Source organism: Geotrypetes seraphini, chromosome 2, assembly GCF_902459505.1.
Source record: "Geotrypetes seraphini chromosome 2, aGeoSer1.1, whole genome shotgun sequence".
NCBI lineage: Eukaryota > Metazoa > Chordata > Amphibia > Gymnophiona > Dermophiidae > Geotrypetes > Geotrypetes seraphini.
Genome location: NC_047085.1, coordinates 491,276,554 through 491,304,306, shown reverse-complemented (window position 1 = coordinate 491,304,306; position 27,753 = coordinate 491,276,554). Strand labels below are relative to the sequence as shown.

At 43.8% G+C, this 27,753-nt stretch overlaps 1 protein-coding gene across 4 annotated transcripts in view; it reads right to left on the bottom strand.

Annotated features, from left to right (window-relative positions):
* Positions 1–27,753, bottom strand: part of SETD2 (SET domain containing 2, histone lysine methyltransferase) — a 282,749-nt gene that overhangs the window by 133,271 nt on the left and 121,725 nt on the right. For all 4 annotated transcript variants that reach the window (XM_033931879.1, XM_033931878.1, XM_033931876.1 and 1 more), the window contains one exon: positions 16,995–17,121. In XM_033931879.1, coding sequence (XP_033787770.1) covers positions 16,995–17,121 — 127 coding nt within the window. The remainder of the gene's footprint in view (positions 1–16,994; positions 17,122–27,753) is intronic.

Genomic DNA, 27,753 nt, shown 5'->3' with positions numbered 1-27,753 from the left:
GAGCTTTAAGAACGGTCTAATGTAACACCTAATACTTTTAAGGTAGAAACTATGGGATAATTTTGACCATTTATGAAGAGCGTTGTTTTAGTAAGTTTGTCATTTGGGCTAGCAAGGAAAAACTTTGTTTTGCCCAGATTGAGTTTTAGTTCAAATGTGGAAGCCCAGTTTTCCACTTGTGTATGAATGAAAGCAATTTGATTCAACATTTCTGCTGTAAAAGCAGTTAAAGAAATGAGTATTGTTATATCATCTGCGTAAATGTAAAATTTTACTTGGAAACTGTATAATAAATAACCCAATGATGCTAAATAAACATTGAATAGAGTTGATGAGAGTGGTGAACCCTGAAGGTAAACCACTTCTTGCTTGATGGGTTGGTGATTATATTGAAGCCCTGGCCCTTCATAGAAAGGCGGGTGTTATCCTTTTTCATAAAAAACTAGTTGTTGAAAAGAAAAATGTTCATATTGATCCTGGAGGCCGATTTATTGTGGCAAAGGTTAGGATTAATGGGATGGATATGATGCTAAATCCCATATAGAGTCCAGGGTAACATTAGTAGGTTTAGTAATTGTAAAAATAATGGCAAACTTTGATTCCTGCCCAACTGTTCCGGTTCCCTCCTAAGCGCCTTGTTCCTCTTGCTTCACCGATGGCTTCCCTGCAGTCAAACTCTCCTCCAGTGCCAAACTCAGAATAGCTTCCCGGGAGAAAGAGTCCACAGCTTCGGGGAGACTGTCCTCCCGTGGAGAGCTGGCATCTGCGGCTGTGGAGGCAGGGTCCTAGCGTCTGGTCTCAGCGTGGCCTCTAGCCCAGGGAGACACGCAATGGCTTCACTCGCTGCCTGCGGCTCCAGCGGGCGACTCCCAGATGCGAAGGGTACCTACTGAAGATGCCTCAGAAAATCCTCGATTGTTGCCTGAGGCGGAGTCTCCAAACGCCGTGAAGCTCCAGCAGCGCTATTCCCTCTCCTCTTCGGCATCTCTGTGAAGTTAAGTACACGAAGCACAGTCTTCTGAGAGCATCTCTCTCACTGACTGTTGTCCACAACCATCTTGCATCACTACAATTTTAAATTATCTTATGCAACAGGATTCTTGTCCTATGATAATAGGGGGTGATTTTAATAGGGTGGCAGATCCAGAGTTAGACAAATTGGTTCTTCGGGCGGCGGATAGGTTGGATTTAACAAAAGGGATCTCTTTGTTTTGTGATTCTTTAGATTTATTGGATATCTGGAGTGTGGTGCATCCATTAGATAGGGATTATACTCATTGTTCCAAGGCCCATAATACCCATTCAAGGATTGATTATCTCCTTTGCTCTGATACATTGTTTTCAAAAATTCAAGACACTGGTATAGGACCTACAACGATTTCAGATCATGCCTTTGTTTGGGTTACTTTAACCCTGATTTCTGAGTCTTTGGGTACACCTCAATGGAAATTTCTGTTGGATTTATATTATGATATTAAATTTAAAGAACATATTCTTGACTGCTAGAATTCTTATCAGATTAATAATGAACAGCATAAAGAAACTCCTACTTTGCTTTGGGAAACGGCAAAGGCAGTATTGAGGGAGGATATACAGTGGTACCTTGGAGTACGAGCATAATCCGTTCCAGGAGCATGCTCATAATCCAAAATGCTCATTTATCAAAGCGAGTTTCCCCATAGGAAATAATGGAAACTCGTTTTGATACGTTCCCACCCCCCCCCATCGAGGCCAGGGCGCTGCTCCCCCCCGCTCGCAAAGTCCCCCCCGCGTGATCCGGCACCCCCCGTGAGAACAGGCACCCCCCGTCCGACCAACTTTAACTCACCCCCCCGTCTGACACTGGCACGAGAACCGCTCCCCCCGCTCGCAAAGGCCCTCTCCAAATCGAATCGGCACCCCCCCCCGCCCGACCAACTTTAACTCGCCCCCCCATTTGGCACCGGCACGCAGCCCACAAGTGCCGGTGTCGGTGCCGCTTGAAGATCTTCTTCTTCCCTGTCTCTGCCGGCTTTCAGCATGCATCTGTGCATGCTCAAGCCCTTCTAATTCTCCCTCTCGCCGAGATTCGTCAAGGGACGAGGCAAGGATGTTCCCTGTCTCCGTTACTTTTTGTTTTGACCTTGGACCCGTTGATTCGTGAGATTCTTTATCCAGTGGATATAAGGGCTTCTACTTTTAAAATTGCTGCTTTTGCAGATATTTTAGTTCATTTAACGAATCCTAGGATTTCATTACGTTCCCTTTTGGAAAGTTTTGCTGAATATGGTGACTTTTTGGGATTTAAATTGGAAGCTATTGCAACAAATGATAGTTTACGTATACAGTGGGGTCCTGATTTTCCACTAAGATGGATGGTGGATCAATTTAAATATTTGGGTATCCATATACCGGTAAATCCTAAATTTTTATATAAATCTAATATTCCAGATTTGCTAAGTTATACAAAAAAGAAATTGCTGAAATGGCAGTCTTTGCCTTTATCTCTAGGTGGGCATATAGCTCTTTTTCAAATGGTTCTTTTCCACAAGTGGCTATATACTCTTCAAATGCTTCAACTGGAATTAACGAGTAGAGATTGGCGGAAATTAAGAACTGCAATTACTAATTTTTGTTGGGCCAGGAAGAAACCAAAATAATCTTTTGATATTTTATTAGGATCGGGGAAGAGAGGTGGGTATGGGACTTCTTATCTATGGGAGGGCTTGTTTATTAAGACATATTAGGGATTGGGTTCTGGATGATGTTTTATTTACTCCACTAGTTTATGAAAAAGCCTTTTTTCATCCTTTTCATTTATTATTTCTTCTTCAGGTACCCCCTCTGAAACGACGGAAGTGATCAGTGGAGTGCCGCAGGGCTCAGTCCTGGGCCTGATCCTTGACTGAAGGGCTGCGAGGCAAAATAACATTATTCGCCGATGACGCCAAACTAAGCAACGTAGTGGACAAAAGCACAACAGACATAAATTCAATGCACAACAACATGACGCACGACCTACTCTTACTGGAACACTGGTCTAGGTCCTGGCAACTCAGCTTCAATGCCAAAAAATGCAAAGTCATGCACCTGGGCAGCCAAAATCCATGCAAGACTTACACCCTTAATGGTGAGATCCTGACAAGAACTGAAGCGGAATGAGACTTAGGGGTGATGGTCAATGAGAACATGAAGACTGCCAATCAAGTGGAGCAAGCTTCATCCAAGGCAAGGCAAATCATAGGTTGCATACGCAGGAGTTTCGTCAGCCGTAAGCCTGAATTCATTATGCCATTGTATAGATCCATGGTGAGACCCCACCTGGAGTACTGTGTGCAATTCTGGAGGCCGCATTACCGTAAGGATGTGCTGAGACTTGAGTCGGTCCAGAGACTGGCCACCCGGATGGTCTCGGGACTCAAGGAACTCCTGTACGAGGAACGGCTGGATAAATTGCAGCTGTACTCACTCAAGGAACGCAGAGAGAGGGGTGACATGATTGAGACATTCAAGTATCTCACGGGCCGTATTGAGGTGGAAGAAGATATCTTCTTTTTCAAGGGTCCCGCGGCAACAAGGGGGCATCCGTGGAAAATCAGGGGCGGGAAACTGCACAGGGACACCAGGAAGTTCTTTTTCACTGAAAGGGTGGTTGATCGCTGGAATAGTCTTCCACTAGAGGTTATTGTGAAGAAAATAAATAAAAACAAGAGAAAAAGGAAGCCGATATGGTTCTCCAACCTAGTGGCTGAGAAAATAAAGGCGAAAGAGTTGGCGTTCATGAAATATAAAAAAACCCAAGAAGAGGAGAGCAGAAAGGACTACAGGGTGAAACTGAAAGAAGCCAAGAGAGAGATACGTTTGGCGAAAGCACAGGCGGAAGAACAAATGGCTAAAAATGTAAAAAAGGGAGATAAAAATTTTTTCAGATATATTAGTGAAAGGAGGAAGATAAAAAATGGAATTGCTAGGCTAAAAGATGCTGGGAACAAATATGTGGAGAGTGATGAGGAGAAAGCAAATGTGCTAAACAAATACTTCTGTTCTGTGTTCACAGAAGAAAATCCTGGAGAAGGACTGAGATTGTCTGACAAAGTTACACGAGAAAATGGAGTAGATTCTGCGCCGTTCACGGAGGAGGGTGTTTATGAGCAACTTGAAAAACTGAAGGTGGACAAAGCGATGGGACCAGACGGGATCCATCCCAGGATACTAAGGGAGCTCAGAGAGGTTCTGGCGAGTCCTATTAAAGACTTGTTCAACAAATCTCTGGAGACGGGAGTGATTCCTGGGGATTGGAGGAGAGCGGATGTGGTCCCTATTCATAAAAGTGGTCACAGGGATGAAGCAGGAAACTACAGGCCGGTGAGCCTCACTTCAGTTGTTGGAAAAATAATGGAAGTGTTGCTAAAAGAAAGGATAGTGTACTTCCTTGAATCTAATGGGTTACAGGATCCGAGGCAACATGGCTTTACAAAAGGTAAATCGTGCCAAACGAACCTGATTGAATTTTTTGATTGGGTAACCAGAGAGCTGGATCGAGGACATATGCTAGATGTAATTTACTTGGATTTCAGCAAAGCCTTTGATACAGTTCCTCATAGGAGACTGTTGAACAAACTTGAAGGGCTGAAGTTAGGACCCAAAGTGGTGAACTGGGTCAGAAACTGGCTGTCGGACAGATGCCAGAGGGTGGTGATTAATGGAAGTCGCTCGAAGGAAGGAAAGGTGACTAGTGGAGTCCCTCAGGGTTCGGTGCTGGGGCCAATCCTGTTCAATATGTATGTAAGTGACATTGCTGAAGGGTTAGAAGGAAAAGTGTGCCTTTTTGCAGATGATTCCAAGATTTGTAACAGAGTAGACACCGAAGAAGGAGTGGAGAATATGAAAAAGGATCTGCAAAAGTTAGAGGAATGGTCTAATGCCTGGCAACTAAAATTCAATGCAAAGAAATGCAGAGTAATGCATTTGGGGATTAATAATAGGAAGGAACCGTATATGCTGGGAGGAGAGAAGCTGAAATGCACGGACGGGGAGAGGGACCTTGGGGTGATAGTGTCCGAAGATCTAAAGGCGAAAAAACAGTGTGACAAGGCAGTGGCTGCTGCCAGAAGGATTCTGGGCTGTATAAAGAGAGGCGTAGTCAGTAGAAGGAAGAAGGTGTTGATGCCCCTGTACAGGTCATTGGTGAGGCCCCACTTGGAGTATTGTGTTCAGTTTTGGAGACCTTATCTGGCGAAAGACGTAAGAAGACTTGAGGCGGTCCAGAGGAGGGCGACGAAAATGATAGGAGGCTTGCGCCAGAAGACGTATGAGGAGAGACTGGAAGCCCTGAATATGTATACCCTAGAGGAAAGGAGAGACAGGGGAGATATGATTCAGACGTTCAAATACTTAAAGGGTATTAACGTAGAACAAAATATTTTCCAGAGAAAGGAAAATGGTAAAACCAGAGGACATAATTTGAGGTTGAGGGGTGGTAGATTCAGGGGCAATGTTAGGAAATTCTATTTTACGGAGAGGGTGGTGGATGCCTGGAATGCGCTCCCGAGAGAGGTGGTGGAGAGTAAAACTGTGACTGAGTTCAAAGAAGCGTGGGATGAACACAGAAGATTTAGAATCAGAAAATAATATTAAATATTGAACTAAGGCCAGTTACTGGGCAGACTTGCACGGTCTGTGTCTGTGTATGGCCGTTTGGTGGAGGTTGGGCAGGGGTGGGCTTCAATGGCTGGGAGGGTGTAGATGGGCTGGAGTAAGTCTTAACAGAGATTTCGGCAGTTGGAACCCAAGCATAGTACCGGGTAAAGCTTTGGATTCTTGCCCAGAAATAGCTAAGAAGAAAAAAAAAAAAAAAATTTAAATTGAATCAGGTTGGGCAGACTGGATGGACCATTCGGGTCTTTATCTGCCATCATCTACTATGTTACTATTGAGGCCAGCAGCGTGCCTGATTTTAAGGCCAAATGGGATAGACACGTGGGATCTATTCACAGAGAAAGGTAGAGGATGGGTCATTGAGGTGGGCAGACTAGATGGGCCATGGCCCTTATCTGCCGTCTGTTTCTATGTTTATTTAAGATATAATTCTATTTTAAATCCAATGGGGTATGGTATGGGATAATTTAATTAAATTATGGGCTTACAATCCACGTATAACTTATATGTTAGCTATTCAAGGTAATGGAGACTTTACACCTGGTATGACATCTAGGATTTTTAGAAATTAGGGGTCTAAGAGACTTTATTATTTAGAACAGGTATTGGATGAAACAGGGAAAATAAGGAGGTTTCCTGACCTTTCTTTAATAGTAGGAGGGAGTTCTGGATCTTTATATGCAATTGGTGAATTATGTGAATAAATTACGGAGATCAGTTCTTTCATGTGTTTGTGATAGAATTCTATCTTTTTTTAATCAATGTGAGGATGTGCCAATTTCAGTATCTTTATTGCATAAGTGGTGGTGGAATTTACTTCCAACTCGTACATATAGATAAATTTTACAAAACTCTAGTGAGGAGTTGGGGACTCAGATATCACTTCTTGATTTTAGTCAAGCTATTAATAGATTACCAAAAAATATTACAGGTTTTGTATGGAGGGAATAGAGTTTTACATAGGACCTATTTCTCCTAAATTCAAGCTTTTCATGCAGGTTTGGTAAATTCCCCTATTTGTATTAAATGTGATGAAGATATTGGCATATTATCGCATGCTTTTTGGATGTGCCCTTTAATTAAGTCTTTCTGGTCTGCCATCCTATTATATTTGGGTTCATTATCGGATAATCCTGTTATTGGTTCTCCAAGGGGAATCATTTTTGGTAAGGCAGATGCTTGTGGGGTATTTGGTCAAAGGAGATGTCTTTTATTTCAGAAGGCATGTATGATTGGGCATAAATGTATTATGCAATATTGGTTACAGAAAGAATCTCCAAGTTTTGGGCATTGGAGGAACCAGTTGCATTGTTTACTTTTATTTGAGGTCTATGAGGTTCATCGATCTCCTAGACAAACTCGTCTTTTTATGAAGAATTGGGATCCCTATGTTCAAAAACTTTCACCTAAAGCAAGAAGTTTAATTCTCAATGAATTAAATTGAAGCTATGGTTGTCTTAATTGCATTCCAGATCCTGGCTGTTTTTGGTACCTTTCATCCGGGAAGGGGGAGGGGAAAATGGGATGAAGGGAAGGGGGAATGGGATGGAGGAGGGAAAAAAGAAATGGGTTGGAGGGAGGGGGAAGGGTGATAGAGGTGTGATAATAAGGGATTATGGTTTATAATATAAAATGATTGGAGGAATGATATTATTTGATAATATGTATTATATGTAATGGAATTTTTAAATATGTGAATTTATTTGTAAGGAATATCTTTATATGTTATATGAATGTATTTTCTTTCTGTTGCTTCAATAAAAATGTTTGAACATAAAGAGATTATTTTAAAGTTACCATAGAATCATAGCTATAGTCACAGGAAACCTCAGTTAAAGATCTTAGGTAGAAATCTAGTACCTCCAGGGCGACATTTCATGAAGTGATCCTCATTCCATGTGCAGGACCCAAGAGACAGGTAGAGATCCAGAGTCTCAATGCGTGAATAAGACAATGATGTATGGAAAAAGGGTTTAGATTTGTTAGGAACTGGGTAATATTCAGGGGAAGGGGGAGGCTATTCTGGAAAGATGGGCTCTACTTTAGAAAAAGAGTGAGCAGATTTTAAACTACAGCATCCCAATGCACCTGGACATCAACCCAGTAGTGATGTACCAAGGAATGCAGATAAGACCAGACTGCCACCCTACAGATATCCACGGGGAGCACAATTTAACTCTCCGCCCAGGATGCCGCCTGACCTCTCATAGAATGAGCTTCAAGAAAATCAGGAACTGGCTTCTTCTGAAGATATGCTGAAGCGAAAGTCTCCTTGATCCAGTGCACAACGGAAGCTTTAGGAGCACCTTCTCCCTTACGACTGCCCACAAAGAGGGTAAAAAGATGATCCGACTTCCGAAACTCTTGAGTTCTTTTCAGATAGGTCTGGAGAACATCCAACTTGTGCAACTGCTTCTGCTCGAAAGAACCCCCTTTCACCTTAGACCGGAAGGGAAACCGTCCAATTCACATGAAAAGGGGAAACGATTTTAGGGAGAAAAGACAAAACAGGTCATAGGACACCACACTCCCTACAAAACTCCAAGAAGGGAGCCTGACAAGAGAAGGCCTGTAACTGAAACACGTCTCAATGACGTAATGGCCACCAGAAACACCGCCTTCAAGGTAAAGGTCTTTCAACGGGTAAAAACTCAGAGGCTCAAAAGGAGGATGGACCACCACCAACAGGAACAGATTGAGATCCCAGGCAGTAACCGAAAGATGCACTGGTGGATGCAACATCTTTACTGCTCTCAAAAAGCGGATCACATCAGAATGAGAAGACAATCACCGTCCACGTACAAAGCCGCATTCTGAACTCACAAAGAGGACCAGGCAAGGTCCCTCTCAAGCATCCTGAAAAAAATCCAGGATGTGAGGTACCGACGTGCGAAGGGGACCCACTGCCCTTGCAGAACACCAGTCCTCAAAGAGACACCAGATGTGCACATATGCACGGGAAGTTGAGACCCCAAAAGGGTAATCATAATAATAATAACAACAACAGTTTATATACCGCAGTACCGTTAAGTTCTATGCGGTTTACAAAAGATTAGTGAAGTACAAGTTGAGAGAACTTAAGGGAAGGGGGAACAATATGGGGAAAGGGCAAGAGAACCGTTAGTGAGGGGAAAGAGAGGAACGGGTCAGCTGTCTAGGTATTTCAGGAACAGGTGAGTTTTGAGGCGTTTCCTGAATACCTCGTAAGTGGTGGGCGATAGGAGTTGTTCTAGGTCTTTACCCCATAGAGCTGCTTGATGTGAGAGAAGGTGCTCATGGTGTTTTTTTAGTTTGCAATGCAACTTCTAACCGGGGGAGAAACGAAGTGCAAGTGGGAGCTTCTCTTGTGTGTGTTGGTTGAGAAGGAGAAGAGGTCAGCTATGTATTTAGGGGTTAGACCATAAAGAACTTTAAAGCAGAGTCAGGCGAACTTAAATTTTATACGAGCTTCCAACGGCAGCCAGTGTAGCTGTTTGTAGTATGGTGTCACGTGATCGAACTTCTTCAGACTGAAGATTAGTCTGACCGCAGTGTTTTGCATTAATTGTAAGCGTCACATATTCTTTTAGGGGATTGCTAAATAGGCGATGTTACAGTAGTCAAGTTGACTTAATACGAGGGATTGTACCAGGATTCTGAATGCAGAGTTATCAAAGTATGCTTTAATGGATTTAAGTTTCCAGAGGGTGAAAAAACCCTTTTTGATTAGGGAGTCCACCTGGTCTTTCATGGTAAGGCATTGGTCCAGAGTTACACCCAGTATTTTAATGGTGGGCTGTATGGGGTAGTTAAGTTTGTTGATGTCTAGTGGTGTTTTGGTGTCAAGTGGGCGTGGTGAAGCGACAAAGAATTTTGTCTTCTCTGTATTGAGCTTGAGTTTGAAGTCTGTCATCCAGTGCTCCATAAAGTTTATGGCTTCTGGTGCTTTGGGAATTGTTTCCGAGATGGAGTTGGCAAATGGGATGATGATCGTAAAGTCATCAGCGTAACTGAATAATTTTATCCCCAGCTGGGTTAATTGAACGCTCAGTGAGGTCATGTAGATAATGAAAAGCAGTGGGGATAGTGGGGATCCTTGTGGTACACCGGATGGGTTGCTCCAGGTGTTGGAGAGATCATTGTTGAAACGAACCTGATAGGTGCGGGATGAAAGGAAACCATGAAACCAGTTTAGCACTTCGTCCCTGATGCCAATAGTTTCTAGACATTGTAGCATTTTCGCTTGGTCTACTAGATCAAAGATAGGGTAGAAACCACCCTATCTGAATAACCTTTCTTGCTTAAACACTCCCTCTCAAAAGCCAAACCGTAAGACAAAAGGGACCCGGATCAAACATGGAAATGGGATCTGAGTTAGAAGGGTGTCCGACAGGGGAAGAAGAAAAGGTTGCACACCAAGGAGACAAAATAGATTCTTGTATCACAGGTGCTGTGGCCAATTCAGAGCCACCAGGATCATGCGGCTTGCGTGATGTGCAGTGCGAAGAACTCTGCCCATCAGAGGCCATGGAGGAAAGAAATAGTAACCTGTCCATCGGCCAACACTACACCAGAGCATCTATCCCCTCGGCCTGAGAATCTTTGCACTGTGCCTTGGAGATGAAACACGTGACCATGAGATCCATCATTGACCATCTCATGACCGAACTATCAAATTGAAGTTCTCCATCCCCAGATACCACTCGCTGGAATCCAGCACATGATGACGTAGGAAATCCGCCTGGACATTGTCCACTCCTGCTATGTGGGACGCTGATATGTCAAGCAGGTGTGTCTCCACTCACTCCAAGAGAAGGGCCGTCTCCTGCGCCACCAGATGACTCTTGGTTCCCCCCCTAGTGATTGATGTAGGCCATCGGAGAGAACCCAAACAGCCTTGCCCACCAGAAATGACTGGAAGGCTATAAGCACCAACCAAATGGCCCTGGTCTCCAGAATGCTGATAGACTAGAAGGCCTCTTCCGGTGACCAGCTGCCCTGAGTTGAATGACCAAGACACTGGGCTCCCCAGCCAAGAAGACTAGCATCCATGAGAAGAACTGTTCACTGCGGCTGACTCAGACTCATGCTCTGGATCAGATTATGGGACCAGAGCCACCAATGTAGACTGCGGTGAGCTAGACTGTGGCAAGGAACCAGCATGTTCAAATCGAGGGAATGCAGGGACCACATCTAAAGAACACCACACTGGAGACATATGAGCGCACGCACACCCACTGCACCACCCCCAACAAGGCCGCCATTGAGCCCAAGACCTGAAGGAATTCCTGTGCTTGGGAACAGCAAGAGCCCCTCAGAGAGCAAATCTGCAACTGCAACTTCTGCACCCGTGCTTCAGGAAGGAACATCCTCTACAGGCCAGTGTCGAAGAGAATTCTGATACACTCCAATCATTAAGATGAGGTCAACTGACTCTCGGCGAGGTTGACTACCCAGCCCAATGACTGCAGCAACTCTACTACGCGGGCCTTGACTTGCATGCTTTCCTGGAAGGACTTTGCATGAATCAACCAGTCATCCAGTTACAGGTGAACCAAAATGCCCTCTTTGCGTAAGGCTGCTACCATAACTATCATGATCTTGGAGAATGTATGGGAGGCCATGGCTAGAAGAAACGGAAGCACACAAAACTGAAAGTGCTGTCCCAAAATCGCAAAGTGAAGGAACTGTTGATGAGACTTCCCTGAATGGGGGGGATGTGGAGGTACATCTCCATCAGGCTGAGACAAGTGAGAAACTCCCCTGGTTGAACAGCAAGGATCACGGACCTCACGGACTCCATGCAAAAAGAAGGAACCCTAAGCACCCTGTTCACCTCCTTCAGATCCAAAATGGGGCGAAAGGATCCCTGTTTTTTGGGCACTACGAAATGAATGGATTATTGTACGATGTGGATCTCTTGAAGGGGCTCTGGAATTACTTCTTTGAGATCGAGCAACCTCCGCAGAGTTTGACAAACGTTCATTTGTTCCAAAGAAATCGACAAGGGGAGGAGAGAAAAAGATCTGGCAGGGGCCAACTGAACTCAAGAGCATACCCTTCGCAGATCACCTCCAGGACCCAGTGATCTGCTGTGATCTCGGTCCACCCCCAATTAAAGTCCCTCAAATGGGCACCCACTGGACAGACCAGAAGTTTCACGGCTTCCCCGGCGTGCACCCAAAAAAGACTGCATACATTGGAAGAAAAGACCATTGGAAGAAGAGGCTGCAGAAGACAACTTGCCAGGACAGTATCGACGGAACTCATGGAAACGACCTCAGCCTGAACCACCCCTATAAAGAACATAAGAATTGCCGCTGCTGGGTCAGACCAGTGGTCCATCGTGCCCAGCAGTCTGCTCACGTGGCGGCCCTTAGGTCAAAGACCAGTGCCCTATTAGAGTCTAGCCTATTAGAGTCTAGCCTTAGTTCTGTTCCAGTAGGAACTTATCCAACATTGTCTTGAATCCTTGAAGGGTGTTTTCCCCTATAACAGCCTCCGGAAGAACATTCCAGGTTTCTACGACTCTCTGGGTGAAGAAAAATTTCCTTATGTTTGTACGGAATCTTTTCCCTTCTTACTTCAGCGAGTGCCCTCTCGTTCTCTTCACCTTGGAGAGGGTGAACAGTCTCTCTTTCTCTACTAAGTCAATTCCCTTCAATATCTTGAATGTTTTGATCATGTCCCCTCTCAGTCTTCTCTTCTCAAGGGAAAAGAGACCCAGTTTCTCTAGCCTCTCATTGTACGGCAACTCCCCCAGTCCCTTAATCATTTTTGTCGTTCTTCTCTGGACCCTTTCCAATAGTACTATGTCCTTTTTCATGTACGGTGACCAGTGTTTGACGCAGTATTCCAGGTGGGGGCGTACCATGGCCCGGTATAAAGTCATCATAACCTTTTCAATCTGTTCGTGATCCCCTTCTTAATCATTCCTAGCATTCTGTTCACCCTTTTTGCTGCCGCCGCTCATTGTGCAGACGGTTTCACTGACTTGTCTACAAGTACTCCCAAGTCTCTTTCCTGGGGGATCTCTCTGAGTATAGCTTCAGACATCCTGTATTCGTGCATACGATTTTTGTTACCGACATGCATCACCTTGCACTTATCCATGTTGAACCTCATTTGCCATTTCGCGGCCCATTCCTCGAACGTATTTATGTCTCTTTGTAGGTCTTCGCAATCCTTCTGTGTCTTCACTACTCTGAATAACTTTGTATCATCCGTGAATTTAATCACCTCACTCATCTTGCCAAGTTCTAGGTCGTTTATAAATATGTTGAAGAGCACAGGCCCGAGCACCAAACCCTGCGGCACTCCACTCGTGATGCTTTTCCAGTCCGAGTATTGTCCATTCACCCCCACTCTCTCTGCTTCCTATCCGCCAACCAGTTTTTAATCCACGTGAGTATATCACCCTCATTTCTGTGGTTCTCAATTTTCTGAAGTAGACGTTGAACGCCTTCTGAAAATCTAGATATATGATGTCGACCGGGTCACCTTTGACTATCTGCCCATTTACTCCTTCGAAAAAGTGCAATGAGTTTGTCAAGCAAGATCATCCTTTGCTGAAGCCGTGCTGGCTGGTCCTCATCAGTTTGTGTCCGTCAAGGTGATCGATGATGCGGCCCTTTATCAGCGCCTCTACCATCTTTCCCGGTAACGAAGTCAGACTCATCGGTCTGTAATTTCCCGGATCTCCCCTCGAACCTTTCTTGAAGATCGGCGTAACATTCGCCACTTTCCAGTCTTCCGGAATCTTTCCTGATTTGATCGACAGATTGGCTATTAGTTGGAGCAGTTCAGCTATAACCCCTTTCAGTTTCTTGATTGCCCTCGGGTCCATGCTGTCTGGTCCCAGGGATTTATCATTTTTAAGCCTATCAATCTATCTGCATACCTCTTCTAGACTGACCGTCGTCCCTGTCAGCTTCTTATCTTCATCTCCTGTGTATAGCCTATTGGCTTCAGGCATATTGGATATATCCTCTTCGGTAAATACAGATGCAAAAAAAATGTGTTCACTTTATCTGCGATGGCTTTGCCCTCCTTTAGTACTCCCTTTATTCACTGGTCATCGTGGGTAGTTTCCCCTTACTATATAGAAAAAATGGCTTAAAGTTTTTGGCCTCTTTGGCTATTTTTTCTTCATAGTCTCTTTTGGTCCCTCTTACCGCTTTATGGCACTTGCGTTGATGTTGTTTGTGCTTTTTCCAGTTTTCTTCCGTTTCTTCTAGTCTCTGATTGCTTCCTTCACCGCTAGTGAGCCACGCCGGTTCCTTGTTCTTCTTCCTTTTGGAACCCTTTTTGATATGCGTTATTATATTGGACTGCCGAGGCTTGTCCTCCGGCAACCAAGGCACTTTAAAGTCTCCCAAACTCTGGACCAACTTATCCAATTCCTCACCAAAGAGAAAGCAACTCTTAAAGGGAAATCTACTGAGCTTAGATTTCGAGGCCAAGTCTACCGACCAACCATGGAGCCACAAGGTATGTCCAGTGGCCACCCCTAAGGCCATAGACTTAGCAGAAGCCCGCAACAAATCATACATGATATCCGACAGATAAGAGGAGCCCAATTCAATTTTTGCTACTTGCTGGTCCACCAACGCCCAGGCACTGGACTCCCTATCTAACACACACTTAGGCCATGGCCACCAAAAACTGCCGCTTGAAAAGCCAAGATTGCAACGTCAAAACTTTGTTTGAGGTGAAGAGCCTCTATCCTCTGGTCCCCGGGGTCTCAGAGTAAAACCCCCTTCCACCGGAACGGTGTGCCTCTTAGCAATGGTCAAAATCACTGTGTCAACTACCAGTGGGCGCATCAGGAATAGGATCAGGAATCGGCATCAGGAATAGGATACAAATGGGTCATAGACCACACCAGCCGAAAAGGGGCATCCAGAACTTTCCACTGTGCTTGAACGATATCCCGAATATCTTGATGAATGGGAATGGAACATTAGGCCGCCTGAATCCCATGAAGAGGATCCACTAATTGGGGGGTCTCTTTAGCATCATCCTCAAAATGCAAAACAGAGGACACCTGGAAAATGAGCTCCTGCAATTTATCCGGGTGAAAAATACGGACCACCGAAGAGGTCTCCATCCCCCGAGGGTCCTGAAGGTCACCCAAAAAACCCAGGTTCTCAATTGGAGAAAAATCATCTGTCAGGCAAAACTCATCCTCCAAAGGGAGACACTTCACTTAGGTAGGGGCGGAAAAAGTGCTGGTGCCAAAGGAACCAACCTCCTGGACGCGGCTGTGACCCCCAGAGAAAGCACCAAGGGACTAGTCGAGTGCATGCTTTAAGCCTTATACTTAGAAAGCACAAAATCTGGGGAAAACTCTACGGCTGGAAGGGAATCCCGCTCCCTACAAGACATTACATTAGTTTCTTTTATTCCACCAATAACTTACAGTTCTAGGCGGATTACAAAAGGAAGAGAATCTGTTCATTTCCAGAAGATTATAGGGAAGCTATTGGTTGTAACATTTGGAGTCTGATGATGGAGTGAGGATGTATCAGGAGTTTGTCTTGACATATTTCGATTATTATTTCCCTCCTGAAGGTTCTGTAGTTTGGTGCTAAAATCAGTAGATTGGAGATGTGGTTGTCTAGCTTCGCTGCTTGTGTGGCGAGTAGTCCGCCATGTATTTTTTACGCTGAGTTCTCCTTGGTCTGGAAGAGCTGTTCCGAGTTAGGCAAGTGTTCAGGTAGGATGGTACATTGCTATTTAGGGTTTTGAACAGCATGCAGTAGAATTTAAAAAGTATTTTTGCTTGTACCGGTAGCCAGTGTTTGTCTTGGTATGCGGCGGTGATGTGGTTGAACTTGTTAAGTGAGTAAATCAGTCTGAGGGCTGTGTTTTGCACTGTTCCTGCTTTTCCAATTTAAGCAGGAACTCGGAAGAAGACTCAGCCAAAAAGATGGAATTTCCCACCAAAGAAGAAGCACCCACCGAAAAAAGTTCACCCGCGGTTGAGCACACTGAAGAGGCTTGAAAAGGTAAAGTCACAAATAAGGGAATCAGCAGAAAATCCTGGGTCTCCCCACCGCCAACTAGGGAATTTTCAGAGCCATTGGCGGAAAGGGAGCCCCAGGCCTCCCCACAGCTGACTCTGCCCTCACGGCTGCTGGGGAATCCTTCTTACTAGCTCGCGAAGCTGACCCTGACATGGATTCTCCTTCACGCAGCTGCAACAGAAGCAACACACGCCATTATCGTTGAGGCCTCGGTGGGAGCAACCATTGCAAGAGCCCTTGGTCAGGGTTACTCCAACATCTCTGGTACTGGAGTTCCAAAAACAGTTTCCAGAATGACGTCAAGAGACACTCTTAAGGTTTTTTAAACCATAACATGAAGAACACAACCAATCATTTGTCTAATCTTCAGAGATATTGCCTTGATGAAAATACTATAAAAATGGCATCACCCAGTTTCAATAGTTATCTGTACCTCTGTCCTGAACTCTGAACTTCTCTCATCAGTTCATCTACTGCAACACTTCAGAGTGCCCAGCCAGCTCAGGACCACCTTCTGATCCCATCATTCTCAAAGGAAAGAGATTTGTCTCACTGACAAGCACTGTATTTGTTATCAAGTAACAAAACAGGTGGCCCGATTGTATGCTACAGGGGAGTATGTTTACCCCAACTAGTTTCTGAAAGTTCATTCTAAAGTGTTTAAAGAATGTTTATTTCCAATTCCATTTTAAGCTTGCCCAGCTTTTGTCCATAACATTTTAAGTGTTGATTATTTTCATTCTTGATTCTCTTGTACAAAATAAAGTTTTGTTATTGTATTTAGCACTTGTGTTGTTTGTCAATATATCAGGAAGGAGTGAGAAATCAGATTTTCCCACTCGGGGGGGGGGGGGGGGGAGGGGGGTGGACACAAGGATAACATCATCCAAAATGCTTTACACAAGTATTCTTTTCACCTATCTATTAGAACTGTCCAGTAAAGGCCAGTGTGTTTCTGAATTATTCCCAAATTCCACCTCAATCAAAACAAATGCTTGGATTATGGTATCATGAGTTTTCATTAACAATTAGTCAGGGATTTTCTCCCCTATTTTATAGACATTAAGGATGACAACAACTCTGCTCCCATTCCTGAGTCTGTGAACAATATCTTCATAGGATCACCAGCCACAGCTGACCTATACTGTTTAAGACCAAAACTGGGGTCCTTTCACATAGCAATATAAGTGGTACTGCCACAGCACAAGTTTTGTTTCTTAAAACTTGCTCAAAGATAAATTGAAAAAAAAATTGACAGAATGATTAACACATTTACTAGCAAACTCAAGCAAAAGTGTATGAAGGTTAGGAAACTCTCTGCTTGTCAAGTAAAAGAAATGGCAAACTCACTGAGTCTTTTTTGCGAGATCGTTCCTTCTTCATTTTCCCTCCAGCAGCTCGGATACTGACTCTGTTCTCACCCCCAAGGTAACCCCGGCAGTTTGCTGAACCACAAAAGCACTTCTGAGCTTCTTTGCTGCTCCAGGAAACAAAAGATGTTTTAGTGACTGAGGCAACATACACACTTGGATCACTGAAAGTGAACTACCATATTGATGTTATCATATATAATATCTATGTGAAGTTCCATTTTGCCTAGAATGTTAATGTAGGAATTAGCAACATAGTCCAAATGTGTGATCCAACAAATAGCTATAGTCCATAGAACTATTCCAATAATGGCCGTTATAAAAAATGGTTCTTTAACATTTTTTTCCTAGATTAAACTATCAGATCCGTAGGTATTATTAGATTCAATCATAACAACTTCCATATCTTACACACATCGTCATTGGTCCCAAGTTTTTATATTACTGTCCAACATATAGTGGTGCTACACTACTTCTTTGAATAAACACTTCTTCTAAGAGGCAAATCTTCTAATTTAAATCCGCATAATTTTAACAATTCACTCAATATCACTTATCTTAGCTCCAATGGAGATGTTAATATATTGAAGACATGTAGCAAACCAATATCAGCAAACTCATATTCAGAACACTCCTGACATAACGTTAGGTTTCGCTACACCAGCTGAATCAGAGGCTCATTCTGTAAAAAGGATAAATTGTAGTAATCATCTAGAAATACAGAATAAATTTCATCTAAGATGGTCCGTTACTCATATAATGAATGAAAATGAATGTCAATCTTCGCTGCATCTTTCAAAATGGTGTCAGCATCTGACATCATCAAAGTATAAATTAATATATAATTAAAAAGAGATTAGGCTCTTACCTTGCTAATATATTTTCTAGTAGATAGGTGCGTCATTCTGGACAAGCGGGTAATTTCCCTGTAGCTGCAAGCCTTGCAGAAGGAATCCATTTTGGATTTTTTTCTGAATCCTTCCTACTTCAGAGAGATCTGCTGCCCCCTACAGTTAGTTCCCAAGCAGGCAAGCACCCTTTCATAAAACGTATGTGAAGTTGAGATATGGAGAAACTTCCTCAACTAATAAGTCTATTTTGGCCTAAATATAACAAACATAAACAATCAACAATCCAAACAGAGAAACAACATGCCAACAGAAGCATTAATGGAACTCCATCAGTACCCTAAAGTACACCAATAATAGACTACTCTTCATGCCCCTAAGGTTTGACTAGCATTCATATTACAGGTCTGGAGAAGAATATTCAAAATGAGACAATAAGACAGGCGCAGGAAATAAATGTCAGGGCGGGTTCCAGAACAACACACATATCTATTAGAAAAGATATTAGCACGGTAAGAACCTAATCTCTTTTTCTAATGCAATAGGTGTATCATTCTGAACAAGCGTGACATACAAAAGCAGTCTCCAATATCTAGGGCAGGATGACTGCGCCAGCTAGTAAAACTGAGGACCCAAAGGCAGAGTCCTCCCTTGCCGCCACATCTACTCTGCCAAACTTGGCAAATGTATGTAGAGTGGACCAAGTTGCCACCCTACAAATCTCCTCAGTGGAGGCTGCCCTAGCTTCGGCCTACAACGAAACCACACTTCTAGTCGAATGTGCCTTCACCAGAACAGGAGACTATTTCCCCATACACAATGTATGCCAAAAAGATTGCCCCGCGGAACCACCTGGAAATTATGGTCAAGGAAGCTGGTGCACCTCGTCTAGCTGGATGTGTCAGCACAAAAAAATTGTCAGATAGTCAAAACTTGTTGGTGACATCAAGATATTGGAGCAGCACTCTTCTCACATCCAACTTCTTCAGAATCCAGTCCTGTTCCTGGAACCTATGGACTGGAACGCTGGCAATCTGACTCCCTGATTGACATGGAACATCAAAACCACCTTCAGCAGGAAAGAAGGAACGGTGCGCAGGAAAGGTTCTCTGCATGAAAGAGCCTGGAGCTCAGAGACTTGTCACGCTGAGGTCACCATTACCAGAAAAAAAGTTATGAGTGTCAGATCCATCAGAAACACTTCCTTCAGAGGCTTGTAAGGAGAATGGCTGAGCCCATGTAAAACCACATTAAGATCACACGACGGAAAAGGAGATTTTACTGGAGGCTTGATGGGCAGTGCACCCTTCAGGAACCTGGCTATGTCTAAATGAGATGCCAGCATGGCTCTGTGATCTCGAGGTCTGATATAACAGAGCCTTGATACCTGGACTCTAAGGGAAGCCACCCTAATTCAGATGGGTAACTCTCTAAAGGAGTTTAGACACAAAGAGTGGAGAGCTATGTATGTAAATGCACACAGCCTAGGGAATAAATTTCTAGAACTAGAAACAGAAATAGTAAATGCAGACCTAGACGTGGTAGCAATATCCGAAACATGGTTCACTGACTCTCATGGGTGGGATATAACTATACCAGGATATAACCTGCTTCGCCAAGATAGAGAGGGTAAGTTGGGAGGTGGGGTAGCACTTTACATCAAAGAGAACATCAAGACAACTAGGATCACAGATGTCAAGTACACTGGGGAATCCATCTGGGTAAACCTGGCCAGAGGCGGAGAAAAATGCCTATACCTCGGTGTGGTATACAGACCTCCAAGACAATCGGAGGACAAAGACACAGAATTAATTGAAGACATTGAGAATATCACCTTACGGGGGGACGTTGTCCTGTTAGGGGACTTCAACATGCCTGATGTAGACTGGAACACATTCTCAGCAACAACTTGTAGTAGCAAGAGGATATTAACATCCATGAAGGGAGTACAGCTCAAACAAATGGTACTAGAGCCCACTAGGGCCCAGGCCATCCTGGACCTGATACTTACGAACGGGGAAAGCGTCACGGAAGTCTTGGTGGGAGAAACGCTGGCAACCAGTGACCATAACATGGTATGGTTCAACCTTAGAAAGGGCTTCCCTAGATCACAAACAAAAACGAAGGTACTCAATTTCCGGGGCACTGACTGCTCAAGAGTCTATAACCTGGTATGGCAGGTACGGAACACAAAGAATGCCGCAGTAGCTTCGAAGAGCCTCTTGAAAACCACATCCACTTGGTGATCCTGCATATCCTTTAACACCACTCCATTCTCACTTGAAAGGGAGGTGCTCTTAGTAATCTGTACTACCAAGGAATCCACCTTGGGCTGAGCCATCATCAGGTGATACTCCTGTGTCATAGGGTTCAGCCGAGTCACAGTCCTTGCCACTTTAAAGGACCCCTCTGGAGTATCCCAATGCTCCATGACCAAAACGATGAAGTTAGGATGCCAGGGAAATATAGAAGACTGAGCTCTCACTCTACTCATGAAAGAGGAGGAAGCAGAAGGGACCTGCTGGGAGTCCAAGTTTAACTCTTGAAGCGAATCAGTGATGAGGTCCAAGACAATTGAGGGTTTAAATAGGCGCAGAACCCATGGGATCATCCCTGGGATCAAGAGTCATCATAGGCTCCAAAGCGCCTGACTGCAACCCTGTAACCTCCGACAGGGAGGGCGCGACCTGAGATAACAATGTTATAGTAAGAGATCCATTATCATCCAAATATCCCTCTGAAAGGTCTCCTAGACCGTGGCTAGATGCAGTCTGCAAGGTAGATGCATGCTGGGAGCTTCTGCCACCTCGTGCAGTGTCTGAAGCACTGCCAGATTTCTCCTTGGAAGAATGGCTCTCCTGAAAGTCTTTCCACATGAACATGAAATTAATAAATTCTGGGGAAAAAGCCATAGTAGGCATCATTGAGTCTCCTGTGGATAACTCCAGCTTGTATCTCTTGGGCTCTGTGCCCTTCCAAGCCCCTCTATGCAGAAACGCTGTTCCAGAGACCAGAAAGAAAAATGACCCAAACCAATGGGCTTCCCGCCTGTTCCTCAGCCCTAGAGTGCAAAGAGGAGGCTAAGCCAGATGCACCCAATCCCCTTCACATGCTACACAGCACGTGGTGCAAGGATGCTTTTCAGGCGCACAACTTGCACGACCCTGGCAATAATTAGGGACAAAGGAGCCTGAGGAATCCATCCCTGCCAGTTTTGAAGCTTTTGGAGGACTTAGGGAAAAAACAAAACAGGAAAAATCCAAGATGGCCACCAGCAGTGTTTTGGCACTAAAAAAATGCCAAAACCAAAAATAGAACCCAGCCATTTTAAGTTTTAAGAGGTTTTAAGAGAACATGCAGACACTTTGAAAATTCCTCCCTCCCCCTTCATACTTCTCAAAGGCTATAACAGCCTTACTCATGTAACCTGTGCTAGCAATGTGCTACATCCTGCCTCAGCTCCAAAGGTAGCTGGACTAGGAAGAAGAAATCACTGCCTCAAAGAAAACGTCCTTCCAGTGCTGAATCTTCGGGCTGCCAGTCTGACTGGTGCCTGACTTAGCCTCCATTCCACTTCCGCAGACCACTGAGAAGCCAAAACCAAGGGGGAAGTGAAATGCAATCAGCACCGTGCGAGATACCACTGAGCCTGTCTAACAGCCTGCACTCAAATCCCTGCAAGCAGTAGGTGAGCAAGCTACAAAGGTATGGCCCCCAAGCTCCAAAAATACTTATGCAGGCTGGCTAACAGGTACCACAAGGGATTGGTCTGTCAGCTGCAGACCACAGTCTGCTTCTCTACACAGACAGAGCTGAACCCTCAAGCAGAGAAGCTCTTAATACTGAAAACTAAAGAAAACACCTGAAAAAAAACCCAGACTAAAATAAAAAATAAGCAGAGCAGAAACACTCCTTCAGGCTTGTGTGCAGAAGGAAAAAACTATAGGGGATAGCAGAGCCCTCTGTGAAGTAGGAGGGATTCAGAAAAAATCCAGAGTGGATTCCTTCTGCAAGGTTAGGAGCTACAGGGAAATTACCCGTTGTCCAGAATGACACACCTATTGAACGAGAATATAAGTTAATATAGGAGGGTGGCAACCTTGAACAAATTCTCATTTATAAGGAACAATGCTGGATTTATGGACATGGTTTCTACACGGGGGCTAAATGAAAAATTGGATTGGTCATCTCTTATTTAGATAGCCCCAAATTAGTTCTAGTTGACTTATATTCTGATGATGTCCGACATGGACACCATTTTGAAAGATAGTAAGATGCAGTAAAGATTAGTATGGCATGTATTTTCTTTCATTATGTGAGTAACGGACCATCTGATTATTGTTTAAAGATACTTATTCTGTACTAGTTTTTTTAATTTTTTTACAAAATGAGCTTCCCTGATGCAGCTGGTGTAACGTTGCTGGGAATGTTCTGAATATGAGTTTGCCAACACTGGTTTGCTGCATGTCTTTAATATATAAACATCTCCTTTGGAGCTAAGATAAGTGATATTGAGTGAATCATTATAACTATGAGGATTTAAATTATTAGATTTGCCTCTTAGAAGAAGTGCAATACTACTATATATTGGAAAGTAATATTATAAAAAATAGGGACTAATAACGATGTGTTTAAGAACCAGAAGTTGTTATGATTGGATCTAATAATACTTACCTATCTGACTGTCCTTTAAAAAAAATTCCTAGACTGAATTATTTTTAATAACTGCTGAATGCCAAGCATTCTATAAAGCATTTATAAGGATGCACAGATTTTAGGAACTTAAATGTGTAGAAAAAGAGTGGCATCACTCAGCAGTTTTCACTAAGTGCTGGCAATTATATGTAGAAGTACCAAGTTTCGCTATTTCCACATATAAGTGCCAGCAATTATATGTACAAGAACAAAATTCCAGACATTTATGCATATAAAGGTAGTCAAATAAGGAGCAAAGTCTTGCAAAATTTTATATTGTAAAGATTAAGAAATACGTAGAAGAGACCTACAGGGAAGTTGTAGAGAAGTCCCACCTCCAATCTGGTAGCTCCTGTGCTGCCTTGGAGGAGAGATCTCTCCTAGAAGGAGAGCATCACCCTGGTGAAGTAGGAAATAATCCTGTAGCCAGAACCTGCTCACCAGTGGATGCAATATCCTCTCGCACCAAGGATGTGTCTCCTGGGGCTTCTGCCCAGGAGGGAAGGGTTAGGACAATTGTTGTAGTGGTGATGGGACAAAAACACGCGAGACAATCGAGCGCCGATAATACCGAGCAGACAAACACGCGCAGGACATCAGCGCGCCGGACTTAATTTTAAAATGCTCCGAGGGTGTGTGTGTGTGGGGAACCTCCCCTCTTAAGTTAGTACTATTGCCGCTGATGTTGGGGAGTGGGGTGGGGGAGGAAATTAATGTTTTTCCCTTAAAAAAAGGGAAAAACACCTCTTCCCTCTATAATGGGGGGTTCCCCCCAAAACCCCCACCCAACAGCAGTGCAAACAGAACTAACTTAACTGTGGGGGGTTCCCTCCCCAAATCCCTCGAAACACTTTAAAATTAAGTTTAAATCCGGCATGCTGCTGTCCTGCGCGCGACTGTCTGCTCGATATTGTCGGTGCTTGATTGTCCTGAGCGTTTTCGACTATTAACCATTGTAGTTGGTGATTCAATCATTAGGCATATAGATAGCTGGGTGGCTAGTGGACTTGAGGATTGCATGGTCACTTGCCTACCTGGTGCAAAGGTGGTAGACCTCACGCGTCACTTAAGATAAGATTTTAGATAGTGTTGGGGAGGAGCCAGCTGTCTTGGTACATGTAGGTTCCAATGGCATAGGAAAACATGGGAGGGAGGTTCTGGAAACCAAATTTAGGCTCTTAGGTGGAAAGCTGAAATCCAGATTCTTCAGGGTTGCCAATGCTTCTGATGTCGATATCAATGAATCAGACTTTGAGGATTTAAAAAGGTCTCTCTTGTAAACAACCATAGACCCCCAAGCACCCCACACACCAATTGTGCGGGTCTGTGCTAGATAGCAACTGATTATACAGGGTGCATCTCTTGAAGCCACTGGGAGTCTTCTGAGGCATGTCAAAAACAGAAGCAACTAAATCAAAAGGCTCAATGGGGAGGCAAAAAATGGGCTTACCTCAAACTGAACTCAGTGCTCCCGCCTAACAAGGCCTCGGGAACAACAACAAAAAAAAAAAAAAAGAAAAAGGCAGAAAACACTAAAAAAGGTACAAGTCAGGGAAGAAAACAAAATTGAATGAGGAAATAAAGAAATATACCCACACAGAAAGGAAATTGCAAGGAAAACAAAGGCACTGAGGAGATCAACTAAGCCTGACCTCCTTGCACTGTGGAAAAAACAAGAACAAGGGTCTCGCATGCGCACATACTTGTGCACAGTGGGGCCACAGCCAAAAGCCTCTTAAAACTATAGAGTGCTAGGAAGCATCTGCACTGGGCTTTGTCAGGATAACATCACCCAGATGAAAGGATACCACTGTCCTGGGTTGTACTTGGAGAAAAAAAAATTCTTACATTTTTCATACAATGAATGAGATTAATGAGGAAATCTTATAAAGCTTTATGATAATAGCCTGTTTTTCTTTGTGCAGAAATATTTTTTTCTCTCCTATCTTGTGTAGCACTAAGGATGCCAAGAGGGGCCAAAGAACATTCCATTTGGGCATGCCAATTTTAGGGATAGATTATTTTTTTTAACTTTACAAACTACTAGTAACCAAATTATGCAGTTTTGCATGTTGAATCTAAAGCTATCTTCAGAAACTGCTTAAATTGAGTCTTACATAGTAACAAAGTAAATGACGGCAGATAAAGACCTGAATGGTCCATCCAGTCTGCCCATTAGTTATTCTCATTAAAAATACATGATTAAATTAACTTGTCTCTTCTTTGATATTTCTGGGCCATACACTAAAGTCCACCTGATATTGTCCTAGGTTCCAACTGCTGAAGTTGCAATCTAAGCTCAAACTTACATCAAATCACAGTTGAAATATGTAGAAATAAATTAATATTTATATGAACTTACAAATAGTCTGAAATACATCTGTAGTCCCATAATTGTCTTTAAAATGTCCTTTATGTTGTTAATTTAATATTATTTAACAAAATCCAGCAAAGAGGCCATCTTGTTTGCTTCTGTTTCGGCTCATGACCATCTGACCCTTAATATAATGTTCCCCCCTTTCTTGACTGTACACATGACCAACAGCTCCAGCTGTCATTTTTACACATCTTCCAATGGACTGGATGTGTGATGGATAGTGTTTTCCTGGGTTTCACCCTGTCTCCAAGCTGTGTCTTCTCATCTCCTTTGCCTCTGATCTTCAATATCTTCTCCACTGCTTCTCTTCTCTTATTTCTGTTCACTGCATAACATAGCTTGCAGAAAAAACTTGCTTTAACTGTAGTCGTGGCTATCTTCCTTACCTCTTCACATTTTCTTTCAACAGTTGCAGCTAGAAGAGATTCCTGGGACCTTGTGTCCAAATGCTATTTATTTTTATATTGAACCAGTTTACCATGTAAACCCCAATACAGACCTCTACAATCATCCTTAAGATTTTCAGATTCTTTCCTTTCAGATTATGCTTGGAAATCCATATTTTCTTCAACGTTAGAGCTGTTGTGAGCCATCTGCTCGCTATGTCACACAGATCTATTTCCAACAGAGCCAGATCCTTTGCGAAAGACATTGATCTAATGATAGTTACAATTCTAATCTATAGCCATAGCTTTGATCTATGTTTAAGGATGGTCACTTTATCGCTGAGCTGAGGGAGATCAGGGCCAATGGAGATCTTAGTAAAACCAAGATTTATTTCCAGTTCAGTAGCCCTTTTATTGTTACTTAATGTCTTATAATCTAAAGCATTCACCAAATGTCTAAATGTTAGTTTGCCTGTGTACAGGTTACAGACAATACATACCAAGGTAATGGCGGAATAGAAATCTGTAATGTAATGTAATACCTGTTTTCTTTGTAGCTTCTCCTCAAATTAATCTAATCTAATCTAATCTAAACCTTAGGTTTGTATACCGCATCATCTCTACATTCGTAAAGCATTAATGCATCACTCCTCCCTCCCAACCACTGTTTTCATTATAGAAATCAACTCCAATAGCTTGAAGAGTTTTGTTTGCTCCTCTTTCTCTCAGCCATGCAACCAAATTATCAGCAATTATTGCTGCACGAGTCTTCTCTTTAGTTGCTTTTCCATGAATAAAATGCCAGAGATTTCTTCCTCCTGGCTCCATACAAACTGTGTAACAAAGTAAATGATGGCAGATAAAGACCTGAATGGACCATCCAGTCTGCCCTATAATCACATGCATTACAATTTCGTGATTAAATTAAAATGTTTTTTTCTTTATTATTTTTGGGCCATAGATCTTAGAAGTCTACCCAGTACTGTCCTTAGGTTCCAACTACTGGAGTTGCTGTTGAAGCTCACTCCAGCCTATCCAAATCATCTTCATTGCTGAATTCAGACTGTAAAAGTTTGCGCGTTCATATTCTAATTAATGATCCTCTGTGTTCACCCCATGCTATTTTGAATTCCATCAGTTTTCCTCTCTACCACCTCCCTCAGGGAACTGATCACAGAACAACAGAACAATATCTTGTGCCAAATGTCTTGTGAATATCTCCTTTTGTGATAATTGTTTATTTTATATTATTTGGTCTTCACAGCCCATAATTTACTTCTGGTAGAATTCTACATAAAAAAACAGAAAATTCTGTGCACAATATTTTAAAATCCTGCCGCGTTTATTTGTAGTGTTTTGCATAGAACTTCCCCATCATAAGGTATGAAATTCCTTCCTGCCTTTTCCTATCTCAGGCTCTAGCCTCCTCAGTTTCCTCTTGAATGCCAACTGCAGTTCTGTGTCCCTCTAAATCCCAGTATGACCTATAATTCTCTATGCCTCTAAGTCTTTTCCCACATGCAGAACCCCAATCTCTCATTCTTTTCCCTCACCTCCCTGTTGCTATCACTGTATCTTTCTTTCCATCCTCAAACCCCTTGGCAAGCCTTCAGCTTGCTGCTCCAACCCCCATAGCATAGTCAGCATTTTACTCTACCTCCAAACCTCCTGATGGAACCCCTTTTGTCTGACCCCAGTCCCTACCTTCCTGGAACCCCTCTACTCTGCCCCCATATGCACGTCTCTTTGAACCCCCCTTCCCTCCCTTCGTGCACTTCTACACCAGGGCCCCATCCCCTGAAAAAATCTGCACCCCCCCCTGAAGGCCTACACCCCACCCTTGAAGACCAGCCTGTCCCCCCTGAAGGCCTGCACCTCCCCCATGGAAGGCATGTACCTCCCACCTGGAAGGCATGTACCACCCCCCCTGAAGGCCTCCCCCCCTGAAGGCCTACACACCACCCTTGAAGACCAGCCTGTCCCCCCTGAAGGCCTGCACCCCCTCTGGAAGGCATGTACCACCCCACCTCAAGGCCTACATCCCATCCCTGAAGGCCTGCATGTCCCCCCTAAATGCCTACACCCCATCCCTGAAGGCCTGCATGTCCCCTCTAAATGCCTACACCCCACCCCTGAAGGCCTGCATGTCCCCTCCTGAAGGCCTACACCCCACCCCTGAAGACCAGCCTGAACCCCCCCCTGGAAGGATGCACCCCCCGAAGGCATGTACCACCCCCCCCCCCGGAAGGCTTGCACCCCCCCTGAAGGCTTGCCTGTCCCTTCTGAAGGCCTGCATCCCCCCCACGAAGGACTACACACCCCCTCCCCCTGGAAGACCTGCAACCCCCCCCACGAAGGACTACAACCCCCCTTCCCCCCAGAAAGCCTGCATGTTTAATTTATCAAAATTCATCAGCCTGCCCTGCAGAAAAA